At 39.5% G+C, this 19,025-nt stretch overlaps 1 protein-coding gene across 1 annotated transcript; it reads left to right on the top strand.

The window, feature by feature from the left end:
- The first annotated feature begins 17,528 nt into the window (after positions 1–17,528).
- Positions 17,529–18,065, top strand: LOC113928549 (divergent paired-related homeobox-like). The gene has a single exon (XM_027604418.1). It carries the CDS (start codon positions 17,529–17,531, stop codon positions 18,063–18,065), a length of 537 nt encoding a protein of 178 aa, XP_027460219.1.
- The last annotated feature ends 960 nt before the right edge of the window (positions 18,066–19,025 follow it).

The following is a 19,025-nucleotide window of genomic DNA, read 5'->3' on the forward strand; positions in this document are numbered from 1 at the left end:
ACCTGCCTTCACCTCAGGTCATGATCTCCAGATCCTGGGACTGATCCCCATATCCATATCGGGCTCCCAGCTCAGCAGGGAGTCTGCTTCTCCCTCTCCCTCTGCCTCTCCCCCTGCTTGTGCTCTCTCTGTCTCTCTGCCTCTCTGTCTCAAATAAATAAAATCTTAAAAAAAATAAAATAAAACAGGTAGAAACCTGCAAACTAGTGTGTTTTGTTATGTAGATAGAACAAAGACAAAAGCTTAATAAATTTATTACAGATATTTTACTGGGAAAAGGCATGGGTGATAGCACATTTTCAACAGTTATTGGAGATGACATTAAATTTTCATTTTCCATCCAGAATTTGAATAATGAGAAAGCCCTTTAATGGCCCTGATACTGGCTCCCCTTCCCACAGCTCAGATATATTCATTAAAGGGCATCAACAAGAAAGAGAGCTTATTAAAGGAGATTATTAATTTTCAGGCTCATTATCCCAACAGTTATTTTTCTCTGTTATGTCTCAATGAAATATGTGGGTAAGTCTAGCAATGAGCAAGAAAAGCTAAGGGGAGAGAAAATGTGGGAGCTGCAGCAATCACGCATCAGAACACGGCAGAGCAGACAGCCTTTCTCAGTCTAATGACAAATCGTATCAAGTGAGGTTGAAGGGCTGCATAATGATATGTAGAAGGTCAGATGCAAAATGAGAAATTGTGTTTCCAAGAGCAGAGCCATAGGACTGGAATACCTATTAAATTCTCTTCATCCTGGGCCTCAGAAATGCCAGCCACATGACAAGCACATTGTGTAAGACTTCAAAAGAACATGGGTTTGAAATATTTTAGGGGAAAAAAAATCTTTTTAAAATAAATCTCGCACGATAAAAGAAAAAAATTCAATGTTACTCAAGTCACAGTCTGCCTGTAAAGCCATAAATTTCCCATTATTTGTTGATTGCTGTGACATAGGTCACTGTTTCTCAAAGTGTGAATATGGTTGGCTGGTATCAGAATTATTTGGAGAACTTATTAAAAATACGGAATTCTGGGACCTCTCCTGGTTCTTCCAAATCAGAATCTCTAGGGCTGGATACCAGGCATCTGTCTTTTTACTAATATCCCCAGATGATGCCTATACAAACCAAGGTTTGAGAACTTCCATTAAAGGAGATTGAAGGGATGGCAAGGAGCTTGGAAGCTCATAAAGTTCTCACCCAAATATTGGAAGACAAAGAAAAAGTCTTTAGAATTTGTTCAATAGGTGGATGCCCAAATTTTCAAGCATCACCACATGAGCTGAAAATTAATATATATCCAATATCTTGAAATAATTACAAATACTCTTATATTTTCAATAAAAGCAGGATAGAAATTATTACAAATTGTGATAATTTTATGTGTCAACTTGACTAGGTCACAGAATGCTTCAAATTAAGGTAAACCTTTTTTCTGGGTGTGTCAGTGAGGATGTTTCTGAATGAGATTCACATTTAACTTGGTAGATTAAGTAAAGCAGATGGCCCTCCCCAAGGTGGGTGGTTGCATCCAATCCTTTGGAGGCCTGGATAGAATAAAAGGCTGAGTAAAAAAGAATTCTCTCTCTCCACCTTGCTGTCCTCAATCTGGAACATCAGTCTTCTCCTGCCTTCAGATTTGGACCCAGACTTGGTTCTCAGGGCTTCAGACTTAGACTGGAAATGTATCATCATCTGTCTTAGGTCTCCAGGTTGCTGATTATAGATCTTGGACTTCTCACCATCCATAATCACATGAGTCAATTCCGTGTAATAAATCTCTTTCTATACATAAAGAGAGAGGGGATTAACTATAAGGAATTATATACTATTTTTTTTTTGTTTGAAATTGGTACTGGTTCTATTTCTCTGGAGAACCCAGATGGATACAGATTTTGATACTGGAAGTGGTTCTAAAGGAACAGAATTATAAGGATGAGTATTCTGAATTGGCTCCAGGGTCTCTGGAATTGGCTCTCTAATTTGATTAGATTTAAAGATGCCAATGACTCTATTTCCAGTAGTAAAGAGAGCACTGATAGTACATGGCATGATCTGACTACAGAGATAAGCAAAATATCTCCAGTTGATGCTCCTAATCACTAAATATAGAAGCAAGGAGTTGGGCGACTATGTATATGATACATTTTAACATTTTTGGAAATACAACAAATATAATGAAATTAGTTGGTTGTTTTTAATGTCACTGGAGAAAATGGTGAAAGAAAAAGATGAGTTTAGTGATTCAAATTGCCAGCTCAGGGCACCTAGGTGGCTCAGTCGGTTAAGTGGTCATGATCTCAGGGTCCTGGGATCCAGCCCTGTGTCAAGCCCTGCATCAGACCCTACATGGGGCTCTGCTCAGCAGGGAGTCAGCTTCCCCTCTCCCTCTGCCCCCTACCCCTGCTCGTCCTCTCTCTCTCAACCTCTCTTAAATAAATCATAAATAAATAAATAAAATCTTTAAAAAACATCACCAGCTCAAGGGCCACATATATGACCTGAACTCTTCTCCTACATGCACCCTAAAGGAGATCATTATATCCTGTAGCCACAGAGTTGCAACTGCTGAAAATCAAATGCAGAATCTCATCCTGTGACTGACTGAATTAAAACACAAGGTGGACTCCCAGCTTTGCAGGCTGTCTATCGTTAAAGTGAGGCCACTGACCGGGAAAAAACGGGATACTGTAAATTGGAATGGGCACACTGAGCCCCCAAATTTTGATGATTTTTCTCTGCCAATGAAAGACCTGCCTTGGTTTAATGCAGAAGAAAACATTCAAAGATTTAAGGAAATTGGCATGTGAGAGTGCATTTATCATCTAAAAGTTACGTGTACAAGGAGAGTCCAGAAGGCATACGTTTCACTAACACTGTAAGAAATACATTTGTGAGGGGAACCATGGCACCCTTGAAGAGCTCCGTCGTTGTTCTTCTCTATAGGTCAGATCTTACAAGGGGAAGTGCAGTCAGTGAATTGGAGAACCTAAATGCAATAAGAGTAATTGGATCCTGGGGTGGCAGGGGCCCAGGGGCAACACCCAACTGCCAAAGGCAAGGTGGGAGTGGTTACCATAATGGACAGCAGAGCCAAAGCAGCAATCAGAATAGTCTGCCTCATGCAGACCTATGGCACTGACTAATTGATCACCATGTTCCTAAAAGTAAAATAGAAAGCAAGCCTCCTAAATTCTTTTTTTTTTATGGTAGGTAATTTTTTTTATTTTTTTACTGTTATGTTAATCACCATACATTACATCATTAGTTCTTGATGTAGTGTTCCATGATTCATGGTTTGTGCATAACACCCAGTGCTCCATGCAGAACGTGCCCTCTTTAATACCCGTCACCAGGCTAACCCATCCCCCCACCCCCCTCCCCTCTAGAACCCTCAGTTTGTTTTTCAGAGTCCATCGTCTCTCATGGTTCATCTCCCCCTCCGACTTACTCCCCTTCATTCTTCCCCTCCTGCTATCTTCTTCTTTTTCTTTTTTCTTAACATATGTTGCATTATTTGTTTCAGAAGTACAGATCTGTGATTCAGCAGTCTTGTACAATTCACAGCGCTCACCATAGCACATACCCTCCCCAATGTCTATCACCCAGCCACCCCATCCCTCCCACCCCCCACCACTCCAGCAACCCTCCGTTTGTTTCCTGAGATTAAGAATTCCTCATATCAATGAGGTCATATGATACATGTCTTTCTCTGATGGACTTATTTCACTCAGCATAACACCCTCCAGTTCCATCCACGTCGTTGCAAATGGCAAGATCTCATTCCTTTTGATGGCTGCATAATATTCCATTGTGTATATATACCACCTCTTCTTTATCCATTCATCTGTCGATGGACATCTTGGCTCTTTCCACAGTTTGGCTATTGTGGACATTGCTGCTATAAACATTGGGGTGCATGTACCCCTTTGGATCCCTACATTTGTATCTTTGTGGTAAATACCTAGTAGTGCAATTGCTGGATCATATGGTAGCTCTATTTTCAACTGTTTGAGGAACCTCCATACTGTTTTCCAGAGTGGTTGCACCAGCTTGCATTCCCACCAACAGTGTAGGAGGGTTCCCCTTTCTCCACATCCCCGCCAACAACTGTCATTTCCTGACTTGTTAATTTTAGCCATTCTGACTTGTGTGAAGTGGTATCTCATTGAGGTTTTGATTTGGATTTCCCTGATGCCGAGCGATGTTGAGCACTTTTTCATGTGTCTGTTGGCCATTTGGATGTCTTCTTTGGAAAAATGTCTGTTCATGTCTTCTGCCCATTTCTTGATTGGATTATTTGTTCTTTGGGTGTTGAGTTTGATAAGTTCTTTATAGATTTTGGATACTAGCCCTTCATCTGATATGTCATTTGCAAATATTTTCTCCCATTCTGTCGGTTGTCTTTTGGTTTTGTGGACTGTTTCTTTTGCTGTGCAAAAGCTTTTTATCTTGATGAAAGCCTCCTAAATTCTTACTTGATCTGTATAAGCAGAAAAGTTCTAGGTCACTTGAAGAGAAGTCTAATCTGAATTATAAAAATACAGAGTCATGGCCCCTCATTCAATGCCCATGCTTGAGCTGGTTTACAGATCCAGAACCCCTTGAATAAAGGGGATGTCAGGTCTCCTTGAGGAAGGAGCTCCCATCCACTACCAAAAATTTATACTGTTAATCTTACTTCCAGCCTACCCCCCAAAAAAAACAATTCTTTTACTAGTTTAACTATAAACTGGAGAAAAGGAAATAATCAGACCTTCCAAGGACTACCACATGCTGGCTCTAAACCGACGCTAACTGCTGGAGACCAAAGCTTCACTGTGGCCCACAGCCAGACTAGGGGATTATGTAAGTCAGGTGATCACTGGAGTTCTAGGAGAGCCCACTGTGCTTATTATAATACATCCTATGGTTATTTCTCCAGATGCAGATGGCATAACTGAAATAAATATACTCAGCTGCTAGCAGAATTCCCACATTGGTTCAGAGAGGCCCAAGTAGAAGCTGCTAGAACCACTTCTACCTAGGAAAATAGCAAATCAAAAGCAATACTCAAGCATTCCTGGAGGGACTCCTGAGTTTAGGGCCACTCTGAAGGGGTTGAAAGATGCAGGGGTGGTGATTCCCACCACATTCCCATTAAACTCACCTACTTGGCCTGTGCAGAAGACAGATTGCTCTTGGGAAATGACAGTGCATTATCGTCAACGACCAGGTGGGAGCTCCTGTTGCAGCTGCTCTGTCAGATGTGGTTTCATTGCTTCAGCAGTTACTTGGTATGCAGCTATTGTCTGGCAAATGCCTTTTTCTCCATACCTGTTCATAATGCCCAGCAGAAGCAGTTGGCTCTCAGCTGGTGAGGAGAGGAATGCGCCCTCACTGTCCTACCTCAGGGGTATGTCAACTCTCCAGCCCTGTGTCGATGTCGTAATTGAGTTCACAGGGTTCTTGCTCTCCTTTCCCTTTCACAAGATATCATACTGGTCAATTACATGGATCACATTATGCTAATCAAACCAACAAGCAAGAAGTAACAACCATTCCAGACTTACTGCATGTCAGAGAGTGGGAAATAAATACAACAAAAATTCAGGGATCTTCTACCTCAGTGAACTACCCAGGTGTCCAGTAGTGTGAAGCATGTCAAGATATCCCTTCTAAGCTGAAGGATAAGGAGTTGCACCTAGCCTCTCTGTTAACTGGGGAAAAAAATGGGACACTGCCTGGAAGAACTCTTTGGGTTTTGGAGGCAACATATTTCCCATTTGGGTGTGTTATCCAGCCCACTTACCCAGGGATCTGAAAAGCTGCTAGTTCCAAGTGAGTCCAGAATAAGAAAAGGCTCTGCCCCAGGTCCAAGCCATTTGATGGAAGAGATCCAATGATCACTGAAGATGTTAGTGGCAGAGATGGATGCTGTTGGTTCCTTTGACAGGTCCCTACAAGTCAATCATACAAAGCACGGGCCCTTGGGGTTGTGAAACAAAGTCCTGGCATCCTTCACAGACACCTACTCTTCTTTGAGAAACAGCTCTTTACCGCTACTGAGTCTTAGTAGAGACCAAACAGTTAACCATGAGCCACCAAATTACCATGGGCTGGGTGTTATCTGACCTAACAAATTGTGCGTGCACAGCAGTACTCTCATTAGATGGCCGTGTTTTGCACGTGATTGGGTCTGAATAGGCCCTGAAGCACGAGTAAGTTACGTGAAGAAACGACCACAATGCCCATGGTCCCCACTCCTGTTACACGGCCCATCCTCTCCCAGCCTGCACAGATGGCCTCACAAGGAATCTCCTATCAGTTGACAGAAGAACTATTTCATAAATGGTTTTGCATGAACTAGTTCCTAGATGGTTCTGCAGAACACCTAAAACTGAACAGCTGCAACACTGCAGCCCCTTTCTGGAACATCCCTGAAAGATAGTGTTGAAGGGAAATCTTCCGTGTGAGTAGAAACTTGAGCACAGTATCTGGTTTCTCACTGTCAGTCTGTTCAAGCTGCTGGAACAAAACACCATAGGCTGGGTGGCTTATAAACAGCAGAAAGTTACTGCTCACTCTCATGCTCTGCCCTCACAATCTAACCACCTCCTAAAGGCCCCACCTCCTGATACCTTTACTTTGGGGGGTTAGGTGACAACATGAATTTGGGAGGAACACAAATATTTAGAACACTCACTTTGCTTAGAAAGAGAAAGGGCAAAATATGTAGCTAGGTACTGATTCATGGGCTATGGCCAATGGTTTGGCTGGATGGTCAGGGATTTAGAAGGAACATGGGTGGAAAATTATTGGCAAGGAAATTTGGGGAAGAGGTATGTGGACAGATGTCTCTGAAAGGGCAAAAATTTGAAGATATTTGTGTCCCATTTTAATAATCACCTGGAAAGGATGAGCCATCTGTGAATATAAGTCAGCCTCTTTCCAAAGCCTCCCCTGTCATCACCCAATGGGCTCATGAATAAAGTGCCCATGGTGGCAAGGACAGAGGTTTTGCATGGGCTCAGCCATATTTACTTCCACTCACCAAGACTGACCTGGCTATGATCACTGCTAAGTACCAAATCTATCAGCAGCAGAGACCAACACTGAGTCTTTGACTTACTTCATGATCAGCCAGCTACCTGGTGATAGGTTATTTACATTGTACCACTTCCATCATGGCAGGAGCTGGCTATGGATTTACCTTCCCTGCATGTAACGCTTCTGCCAAAACTATCATCCGTTGCTTACAGAATGTCTAATCCATTGTTGTGGTATTGCACACAGCACTGCTTCTGATGAAAGAACTCACTTTATAGAAAAAGAAGTGCAGCACTGAGCCCATCCTCATGGAATTCACTGGTCTTACCATGTTGGCTTAATGGAATGGTTTGATGGCCTTTTGAAGACTTAGTTACAGTGCCAGCTAGATGGCAATACCTCACAGGGTTAGGGCACAGTTCTCCAGAAGGTTGTGAATGCTCTGAATCTGAGCCCAGGATGTGCTATTGTTTCTCCCATAGTCATGATTCATGGGTCCAGGAATCAAGGAGTAGACATGGGAGTGGCACCACTTAATAATATCTCTAGTGACCTACTAGTGAAATTTTTTCTTCCTGTTTTGGTGACTTTATGCTCTGCTGGCCTAGAAGTCTTAGTCCCAAAGGCAGGAATCCTTCTATCAGGAGACACAACAATGATTCCACTGAACTAGAATTTTAAATTGCCATGGAGCCACTTTGCACTCCTCATGCCTCTGAATCAATCAGCAAAGAAGGGAGTTTGCCATGATGACTGAGTTATTGATCCTGACTACCAAGGGGAATTGGACTGCTACTCCACATTGGAGATTTGAAAAACAGGAGACCCCTTTCGGGAGCTCTTAGTTTTACCATGTCCTGTGATTAAGGCTAATGGAAAACAACCACCCAACGCAGGCAGGACTACTATCAGCAAACACTTGAGGAATGAAGACTTAGGTCACCTTACCAGGTAAGAAACCACAACTAGCTGAGGTGCTTGCTGAAAGTAAAGGGAATACGGAATGGGTAGTAGAAGAAGGTAGTTATAAATACCAGCTATGACTACATGACCAGTTATGAAATGAATACTATAATTGTCATGAGTATTCTTTATGGTGTTATGAATATATTTGTGCATGCAGAAATAGCAGAGAAATCTATAGATACTTTAAGCAAACATCTTTATTTTCTTTTCTCTTATGTTCTTATCATGTAATATAACTTAAATACAATAGAATCAATTGTTTATATACATATTTTTATAAATGTATAAGGTCAATAAGTTGCATTAAGTTTATATCACGTTTTTAAGTGTTGTTAATTATACATTATAGTATTTAAGTTACAGGTTATCAAGAAGACTAAACATCACTCAAGGACTTTGCTTCCTTTTCTAAGCAAGGGATAGGTGCATTTACAGTTGTACAGGATAGCTGTATTCTATTAGGTGAAATTATAAATATGTTATTATCTTTTTTCAGAAATTAAATATGATTTTAAAAGATCTGGATGAGCACCGCATTGGCAACAGGTAAACTTGTGCTGGTTGTTTCTATGTGTCAACTTGACTGAGCCATGGGGTGCTCAGATAGTCAATCAAATATTATTCTGGGTGTGTCTATGAAAGTGTTTCTGGATGAAATTAACATTTGAATTGGCAAACTGAGTAAAGCAGGTTGCCCTTCCTGGTGTAGGTGAGCTTCATCCAATCTGTCAAAGACCTGAATAGAATAAGGCTGAGTAAGAAAGAATTCTTTCTCTCTGTCTTTGAGCTGGGACATGGGTCTTCTCTTGCCTTCAGAATAGGACTTGGACTGGAACTTACACCATTTGCTCTCCTGGTTCGTAGGCCTTAAAATTCTGCCTGGAACTATACTATCTGCAATCCCAGGTTTCTAGCATGCTGACTACAGATGTTAGACTCCACAACCTCTATCAACACTTAAAGTATTCTTCATATTAAATATATTTTGTTGTCTGTTTCTCTAGAGAACCCAGACTAATTTAATACCCAAGTATGATCTTAAATGCCCTGAGTAAAATGAGTAAATATCTAAGCATCTGTTGTTTGTTCAACTTGAGCTTGTCTTCTTTTCAGGCACCCATAAACACTCCTTAAATAATACAATTAGAAGGTCTTGTTACTGACTGAAGTAATGATTCCTTGGCTGTATTAATTTGATTCCACATCAACACTTTTACATTGAGTATCGCATGGCATGTAGGGCTAGGTCAGATGTTTTCATAGACCCTGGAGGGGGAGGTGCTAAACTGAGGCAGGAAGTAGGCCAGGCAGCCTACTTCCGCTATAATCAAAGCAGCTGTTTAATCTTCTGGGAAAGTTTCATTGAATAACGAGTCCATTAAATAAAATAAACTGTGAGAACCACTGAACTAGGAGGTCCAAAGACACCTTTTAGTTCTAAGATAACAATGATTTGCCAGAAGGTGATTTATTGTCAACCAAATATAAAGTGCTCTAGGGCAGTCAAAAGTAAATACAATATGGAAGTCCAATAAACTCCAGTGCTCACTCCAAGCAAGGTGATGAGTCCAGTGTATTAGGGACTACCCAATCCATTCTGAGCTACTGTGACCAATTCTAACACCAGATTTTAAGCAATTAAATAAACAACACAATCTAAAGAAGGGTAATAGTAGTCAGACAGCACAGGATCAAGCTGTGCTTTAGAAATAAAAGACTAAAATAGACATGCTAGTGCTCTACATATTTTAATGGCTATCACCCAGAAGAAGGTTTAAACAGGATTTAAAGGAAAAAGGTCTAAATTTGAATAACTTCAAAAATTCAGTGTCTCGGTCACACTAGTTTACTTCAAGTGCTCAATAGCCTCATCTGGCTAGTAGTTACCATATTAGATAGTGCACATATAGAACATTTCCATCATTGTAGAGATTTCTATGGACAGTACTATTCCCAAAAGTAGAATGAGGACCAGTAAGGAGTTAGAAGAAATGGGACTTTGAATCAATAAAAGAAAGACCTTTCTAATGGTGAGAATTATCCTACAACAGAATGCACTAGACTTAGCAACAAAGGGAATTGATCAGGTTAAACCAAAACACATACATAATTCTAGCATTCAGACAGAGGGTGTACAAAAAACTTATAAAGTGATAACCAAATTTACAACTTTAATTACATGGAAATGCTTTGTTGTAGACACTTTCATCTGATCAAAGGCTGATCTTTCCCTACTTGCATACTGCTGTTTTTAACATATTTCCCAAGGCACACTGAGCTTGAGAACTGTGGCTCTTCTAGTCATAACTACCACTTAAGCCATGGGTTATGTGCTTGCCTTTGAAAATGCATTTCCCTGCTCTTGTTACAGAAATGACATGCAGAGATGGAAAATCTTTTAAGATACAGAAACCAACTCACCCCAGTTACCTCTCTCAAACAGAGAGAGATGGCACATTTTGTGCCCGCAGGCCACTGTGGTCAGAGTGAGAGGTTCCAACAACAGACGCAAGGACAGGTACAAAGTTATCCTTTTAGCAGACTGCAGGTCTACGTGACTGAAGGTGACCCCCACACAGATAATGTTCATGGGAACCAGTACTATGCAGAGGCAAATAATGAACACAGAAATAGAGATATCTGATACATCCATATATATCCAGTTCTAGAAATATGTTAAAAGCCTAGGAGTTTCAGTTTGGGCCCAGAACAAGGTGCAGAGCATGAGTGATACTCTTGCTTCAAGCCAAGGGCTATAAATACAGACTAGAAAAAAATCTTGCCAGTGGTATAAGTTGAGATCAGGATTGTTTCTCTTGTCAATGTCCAGTCACTAGGTAGGGGAAACTGTCTTCCCCGAAGACTCTGAATCAGAGTATTACTCTGTTCTAGGTCAAGAGTCAATCCCACACCATCGTCACGTGCCAGAGAGCCCAAAGATGTACTTAGTGTTAAAAAGTAGTTCTGGAAATTAGCTTCTTTGAAAAAAAAAAAGAGGTACTTCTGGGCTTATAATACCAGTGTTTCAGTTTGAGTGCCTGTGGAACAGACCCAAAGATAAGTATTTGAATAAATAAAGGAGGGAGTAGGTAAAAAGAAGAAAAGCAGGAAAAGGAAGCCACCCAATAAAATGTATTATCAAGTGAATTTCCCCTGAGTAAGTGGATCTTATTCCCATTGGAGGAATCTGGGAGCTAATATAAAACATCTCAGGACTGTACCACCCAAGAGGCAAGGGAGCTGTGGTGCTTATACCCTTAACTCCTGAGAGTCATTTGTTGAGGTAGGGAGTGTTAATCGCTATGAACTTCCAGCTTGCTGCGCACACGGTAAGAATAGATGGTGGCCAGAGAAAAAGCTTAAGCAAAGAGATATAGACGATGGTCCTGCATGCACAGAAATGGTAGGGCCTGAGACAATATTGGCAGGACACCAGAAGGATCCGCTATAATCCCGGAAGGACCAGCAGAGTTACACATGAAACTTCCCAGATTTGGCTGCAAAGTATTATCAAGGGTAGGCCACACCAAACATGAGATCCCAATCCAAAATTAGCAATCACATAGGAAAACAAGTCAGTATGAATTGAGTCAATATAAAAAATAAATAATGGAATTTGACTCCTAAGAACATCAGGTGATAGAATTATAGTATCATAAAATCTGTGTTTAAAATGAGTATAAAACTAATGATCTCTTGTATGGTGACTAACATAACATAATAAAATTTTAAAAATTAAAAAAAATAAAAAAATAAAACATATTTTTAAAAAATGAGTATATAAATAAATAAATAAATAAATAAATAAATAAATAAATAAATAAAATGAGTATATGGAAAAGGGATCAGAAGCATGAGAACACAAAAACAGGCAGATCTGAGGGAAAAATGCTCATTGAAGTTAAAAATTCAATGGGTTAGTTGAATAGCACATTAGATAAAACTAGGAAGAGAACAAACTAGAAGACAGAGCTAAAGAAGTTACCTACAAGAGGAAACAAAAAGATAGAGTAAAAATATGATAGAGTACTGAAGACATGTGGAGAGCAAAGTGACATGGTCCATGAAATCTCTAAAAGACATTCTAGAAGCCGCAAATAAAGATAATTCAGGGAAAAGGGAAAGCCAGTATTTTAAAAGATAATAGCTTAGAATTATTCAGCTTATTAAAGAATGCAGTCCTCAGATTTAGGAAGCCCAGCAAATATAATGTAATTTCTCACCAGGGTGCAATCCTTCGAAACAGCCCTGGTTATAGTCACCAGTAACCTTCAATATTGTCATGTTGTGAATGGTAGGCTTTAGTTCTAATCTTTCTGGACCTAGAAGCCATATTTGCTTCAGAAGACACTCTCTTATCCTTGAGATATTTTATGTACATGGCACACTACTCTCATTTGATTTTTTTCTATCTCATGGATCACTTCTTTTTAGTTTCCTTGGCTGATTTCTCCACCTTTCTCAACTTCTTAATGATAAAATGTCCTTGAGTCCCCTCCCTTTTCTAACTATGCTGCATCAGTTAGTGATCTCATGCAAACTCATGGCTTTAAATACCATGCATATGGCAGCAATTTCCAAACTGATATCTGTAGTCCATATCATTTTTCTACAAGGTCAGACTCATATATAAAATGACCTACCCATTGGAGCACCTGGCTGGCTCAGTAGGTAGAGCATGTGACTCGATCTCAGGATCATGAGGTCAAGCCCCATATTGGGCCTAGGGCTTACTTTACAAAATAAAATCAGAATGGAAATTTTAAAAATATAAATAAAAAATAAATAAGACCTACCCCATTATCTCCAACTGATTGTCTTTTAACATCTAGATATATGTTCTAAACTGAATTTGTTATCTCCCAGTCACTCCAAAATCTTCCGTCTACAACCTTCCATATCTCAGTAAATGACAACCCTATCCTCTCAAGTTGCTCATACCAGAAACCTTGAAAACATCTTTAACATCTCTCTACAGCTCAGCAAATCCCACTGGTTCTACCTTCAAAATATATCCAGAATCCTATACTTCTTATCACTGCCATAGCTACATGCCTGGTTTGAAACCCAAATCCCTTGTCTGGACAACTGAAAGATACTTTGTGGTAAAATGCATCATTAGCCTCAATTCTTTAATCCTTTGGCCATGGCTTTTTCTACCATGTGACTTTGTAGATGAAGGAAGGAAGGAAGGAAGGAAGGAAGGAAGGAAGGAAGGAAGGAAGGAAGGAAGGAAGAAAGAAAGAAAGAAAGAAAGAAAGAAAGAAAGAAAGAAAGAAAGAAAGAAAGAAAGAAAGAAGGAAAGAAAGGAAAGAAGGAAAGAATGAAGGAAGGAAGGAAGGAAGGAAGGAAGGAAGGAAGGAAGGAAAGAAAGAAAGAAAGAAAGAAAGAAAGAAAGAAAGAAAGAAAGAAAGAAAGAAAGAAAGAAAGAAAAGAAAAAAGAAAGAAAGAAAGAAAAAGAAAGAAAGAAAGAAGGAAAGAATGAACGAAAGAAAGAAAGAAAGAAAGAAAGAAAGAAAGAAAGAAAGAAAGAAAGAAAGAAAGAAAGAAAGAAAGAAAGAAAGAAAGAAAGAAAGAAAGAAAGAAAGAAAAAGGAGGAATTTACTTCCCTATGCCTTGGTGTTGGGCATGATTATATGACTTGCTTTGGCTACTGGAATTTTAGAAAAAAAATGACAGAAGGGACTAACACAGTACTTGTACAATCAGGATGACTCTTGGCCATTTGAGATTACCAAGAGAATATACCTAGCTAGTTTTCTGGTCCCAAGGGGAGGATGACACACATGTGGAGCTTAGTGAGCCCAGCCAAGTCCACCTTGAATACTACAAATCCCCTGGCCAAATAGCTGATGAGTCATGAGTGCATGAGCAATCAGAGGTACCCAGTGAAGCCACAGACATAGGAGATACAAATGTTCACTACTGTATGCTATGGAAACTTCATGATTTTACTGCTACTGTAGAAAGGGCAGTTGGATTTTAGCCTCCTAACAGGTACTCCAACTTCTTCCCTTGACTCCTGAAGTATTCTATTTTTTTCTAGTTTTGTGTTACTTTTCTTTCCCATAACACATTGCCAATGTTGAAAACAAAAATACAAATACAAGCATGTACTTATTTTAACATTTTATCCATATGTCACCCCATATTTTCGGATAGTTCTGGCAATAGAAACAAACCTAAGCAGGAGATACAATAGAAGTCAGATAACTGGTTTTGCTCCCCAATCTCCAACATTTAAGAGCTGTCAGTAAAGGAACACTTAAAAATCAGGTGAGGATCAAAGTTGAGGCACATGTTTCTTTACATATACTGATCCGTACAGTCTGTTGCAAGACTGAAAACAAAACCATGTTACAGAGCCTGTGGATGTCTAAATTTTACTTTTAGGAAATATTCAAGATCATAAAAAGCTCTGTTTCTAAAAATAGACTTTAAATGTATATATTAATAATCAAGTGAATTTTAAAAGATTGACTCTCATCTGTATTTGAAAACAAATGATCTTTCAACTTATTAAATGTCTTCACTTGGCTAATGAAAACTCCAATATCTCTCTATTTTCTTGGAAATTCAGACTAGACACCCAACATGCATAACATGTACCAAAAAGCCTAAGGGCAATATTAATAATCAGCAAATTATGAGGATGTGTTAAAAATTAATGGGGGAAACATCATATATCATAATTAAGAATTTATAAAATTCTATCAAGAGGCAAGACACTGCCTCCTTTTTTTATGTTTTATCTTTTGTGTAAATAAACTTGTACTTTACGTGTAATATGCCAAAGCAAATATCAGAGACTTAACCCCAGGGTTGCTCAACTGAGGCAAGGTAAAACCAGGGGACATTTAAGACAAAACTGTAATGTTTAAGGCCTTAAGTAAAACTTAGAAAAAGTGCTCAGTAACTTTTCAATGCTATCACATAATTCTGCTCTAACCAGCAAAACCCACTACTTGTGATATTTAGCTATTTGTTTGATGGTTTATGTTTTCATTTTTTCCTGTCTTTTCATATTAGTCTTCTTTGGGCAAAATTAACCATTGATCACCCCTAGCATCTCCTCCATGTCTCTGACCATGATTACAAGATTCCCTGTTTCTGCTTGCCGGAGACCAATTGTTTTCACCAAGAATACCTCCCTTCCAGGATTTCACCGATTATTCATTACAGGGCCTGACATAGAACCATGGGCTAGAGGAGTTATCCAGATAGAACAGTCATGTCCAAGGACAACTCTAGTCTGAATTTTTCTTGGAAGACCAAAGTAGACGGGCAGGGTTGAGCAATCTGAATTTGTACTTGCTAAGGAAGGCCGTGGCCTCCAGTATTGTCTCTTATGATTATCATTTTAGTTAATTCTCAGCCAGTTACATTAGAATCACCTGGAGTGCTTTGCATTAAAATGAAGCTTAAGAGCTACTGCAGACCTCTTGAAGCAAAAATTGTCTGGATGGTGATCGTGAATAAGTATTCAGAAAAAAAAGCTTACAGGGTAATTGATGCTCAGAACAACCTCTCATTCAGAAGTTGCTACAATAGGGAAAACTAACATAATATTTAACAAGGAGGCCCAAGAAGATGCACGGGAAGATCTGTATCTGAACCAAAATAAACCCTAAGGCGTTGTCCTAACTTGCAAACTAATCACAAACAAGAGTGGATGCTCTTCGCTATGGGGTGCAGAAGGAAAATGAAGTTTGACCAGAAATCTTCCAGCTGTGGCTTATCCCCAGGCAAACGCCTCCAGAATTACATTTATGCTTTTGTTCATGTTCCAGTAAAAATATAATTTATTTTATATGGCTTGCTGTTTTCTACAGTCTTGGCTGGCTTGTTCAGGCTAACATTTTTTTTTAATTGAATAATTCAAGAATCTGACATAAAATTATAAACTGACATTGGCAACCAGCAAAAAGCAGACACTGCATAAAACGCTTAAACATAAAAGCAATGAAGCAAATGTTACATCGCGAGGCTTCATTCCTCACCTCCAACTCCAAGCAGCTTAGCTTGTATTTGCTGAGTTTTTTTCTTTCTTTCTTTTTTTGGCACATCAATAAACACTAGTAATTTATCCAGACACTATTGTGCATCTTTGAAATCAAATTTATTTGGCTTTTGGGTGCTCATCTAAAGTTTCACCTTTAAAATGAGCAAGGAGAGTTAATGAACAGCTATTGAACTCTGCCCAGTGGCACAGGCAGCGAGCGCTCTGGATTGATGGCTCTCTTGGCTTGTCACACTTCCTTGGGGATTCATCTGAATGTCTGTGACAGAGCCTTTGAGTGTGAGAAAATAGTAATGGGGTTATTCAGGCATGGACCCGATCCATTTAAGCCAGACTTCTGAAAGACGGTCCCTACAAAAAGGCCTCACTAATGCCCAACACATACATATAAAACCCTATAGGCACCCATTTTACACCCCACCTATGAGGATGGATTCCAGTATTTTATCTCCAAAACGTTATCAGTAAAGTATTAATACAAATATGTACATTGAAGATATATTAAAATGTATTAAAGTATTTATCAGTTAACTCTAAATATTCAATTTTGAAATGGTCCAGCCATTCGTCTGGGAGGATCAACAGCAGAGTAACTTTGGCAGAAGATGAGAAAAAAATCATTGTCGCCATGTGTGTGACAAGCCACTCTGCAGTTCCTCATCTGCGAAATGGGAAGGGTGGACTGGATGACAGTTTAATAACCGATAAAGTAAAATGATCAAAGTGAGAGTCGACTTGAAAAAAAACCCAACTAATCAATTTGCCATTTTTTTAATAAGATCGTATTTCTAGAGATGACTAAATTAGAACTGTAAATATTTAAGATAAAATTATTTAAGGATTATGATAAGAAATAGGAGGAAATATACACGTTATATTTTTTTTAATCTTCTTTTTTTTTTTTTTTGACAGAGACAGAGATAGCGAGAGCAAGAACACAAGCAGCGGGAGTGGGAGAGGGAGAGCAGGCTTCCCACCAAGGAGGGAGCCCGATGTGGGACTCGATCCCAGGACCCTGGGATCATGACCTAAGCTGAAGGCAGACACTTAACGACTGAGCCACCCAGGCGCCCTACACGTTATATTTCAATGGCTTATTCATCTATATCATGTTCCTGAGCATGTGTGCATACGTGTGCGTGTGCTGATATATCAACATATAGATGTAAATATGAAACCTTGAACACATACAATAAAGAATAAAATTTTATAACAATATACACATAATGGATACACATACACATAGTTCATGGAATTAAGAGAAGATCAAATAATCATAAGAAGTACTTGTCCCAGTCTGAAAGAGCATATTAGTGTGGCTAGACAGTGACATTTTTAATACTTAATAAATCCAAACAAGGCCAAGGCAGCATTATTGAATATAGAGAGACAGAAGTAGATGTAAGGTGGAAAACAAAAGGAAATGACTAACAATGACTAAGTATAGAATGACTTTAAATGGTGGTGTCCTGCTTGACAAAGGACCAGAGCATGGGGACCCCCAGCTAGATGGGATGGCAGGCACAGGGGACCTTCCTAAAGGAAAGGATCAGAAACATTCACAAAGGAAATGCACCATGTTCACTGAGAAACAACTGGCAGATTTAGAATTCTTGTTCAGCAAGAACCCATACCCTACTCCCAGCCTTCAGAAAGAAATGGCCTCAAAACTGGAGATACATCCCACCGTACTGCAGGTTTGGTTCAAGAACCGCAGAGCAAAAGTCAAGAAAGCCAAACAACAGCAATTAGCTGGGGTGGAAGTCAAGACCAGCTCTTCCAAGAGACACACAGATGCCGCTCCAGGCGCCCCCGATGGTGCCTACCCTGCTTCCCTGGTTTATACAGATCACCCCATTCCTTCCTTCCAACTCAGCATATGCTCCAATTTTAAGGCTCTCTCAGACCATTCTTCTGGCCACAAAATAGTCCATTTCGGCTGCTGCCAAGATCCTAACATCTACTCCCTATGTCCCATTACGGAATCCCAAATTCTTTCCACAAGCTTCACTGCTAATTCTTTGGGTTCTTCATCTCCACAAAGAACTTAGTGAGCAAAGCCAGACACAAAAGGTCACCTACTGTAACGAATCACAATGATTCCAGACAAGAGACAGAGTCAGGATCTATGCAATATGGAGGCATTTCAGAAACGGGCTTCGTGGAAAAAAAAAAAAGACCCACAAGTGCCCGTGGGGTGGAACTGAGTGGCAAGAGTCGCTCAACAAACTATTGCGATGGGGATGTTTCATGTTGTAATTCGGATGGCAGGAACCTGCATGTATAAATTCATCCAAAGACACAGAACTGTAATATTGTATAACATACACCACAAAAAAAAAAAACCATGTGACAGGACGGAAGCGTCAGCTAATGCCACTGGCAGTAACCATTTTGCAATATATAAATGTATCAAATCAACACATCAAACACCTTACACTTGTATCTCAGTAAAGCTGGAGACAATTTTTAAATTATATCTCAATAAATATATACAATGAGACTATAAATGGTGGTGTCCTTCACTGTAACATGCAAAATTAAACTTTAGTGTGTAAACCAGTACTTTAATGTGTTTTTTTAATCTCTTAGAAATATCCATTGGATTCTTTTTAATATGTGAGGTGGAAAATTGGGCAAAAGAAGAAATAGGAGGAAACAGAGAATGAGAAAAGACAGGAAGTTTGAGGGAAAAAAAAAAAACCAATCCTTTTTTATTAAACTGATCTTCTCTGAAAACAAAGGGATCTACACAACTCCTGATTTAAAGACTCTGAAACTATTTTCCCTCATCAGAACTTCAACCATCTCTTCCTCCTTGGTAGAGACTCTAAATGCTCTAAGCCTTATTTCCTTCAAAATAGACTGTACCCCTCTTTAAGTAGAGACTGGATCTTGAATGCTGACGTATTTCTAGCACACGGCACATTATCTGGCACATAGTGGGCACCCACTCATATATTAATTCAGCCAATATTTATGAAGCATCTACTACATGGCAGGCATGTTTT

This window comes from Zalophus californianus, chromosome 5, assembly GCF_009762305.2.
Source record: "Zalophus californianus isolate mZalCal1 chromosome 5, mZalCal1.pri.v2, whole genome shotgun sequence".
Lineage (NCBI taxonomy): Eukaryota > Metazoa > Chordata > Mammalia > Carnivora > Otariidae > Zalophus > Zalophus californianus.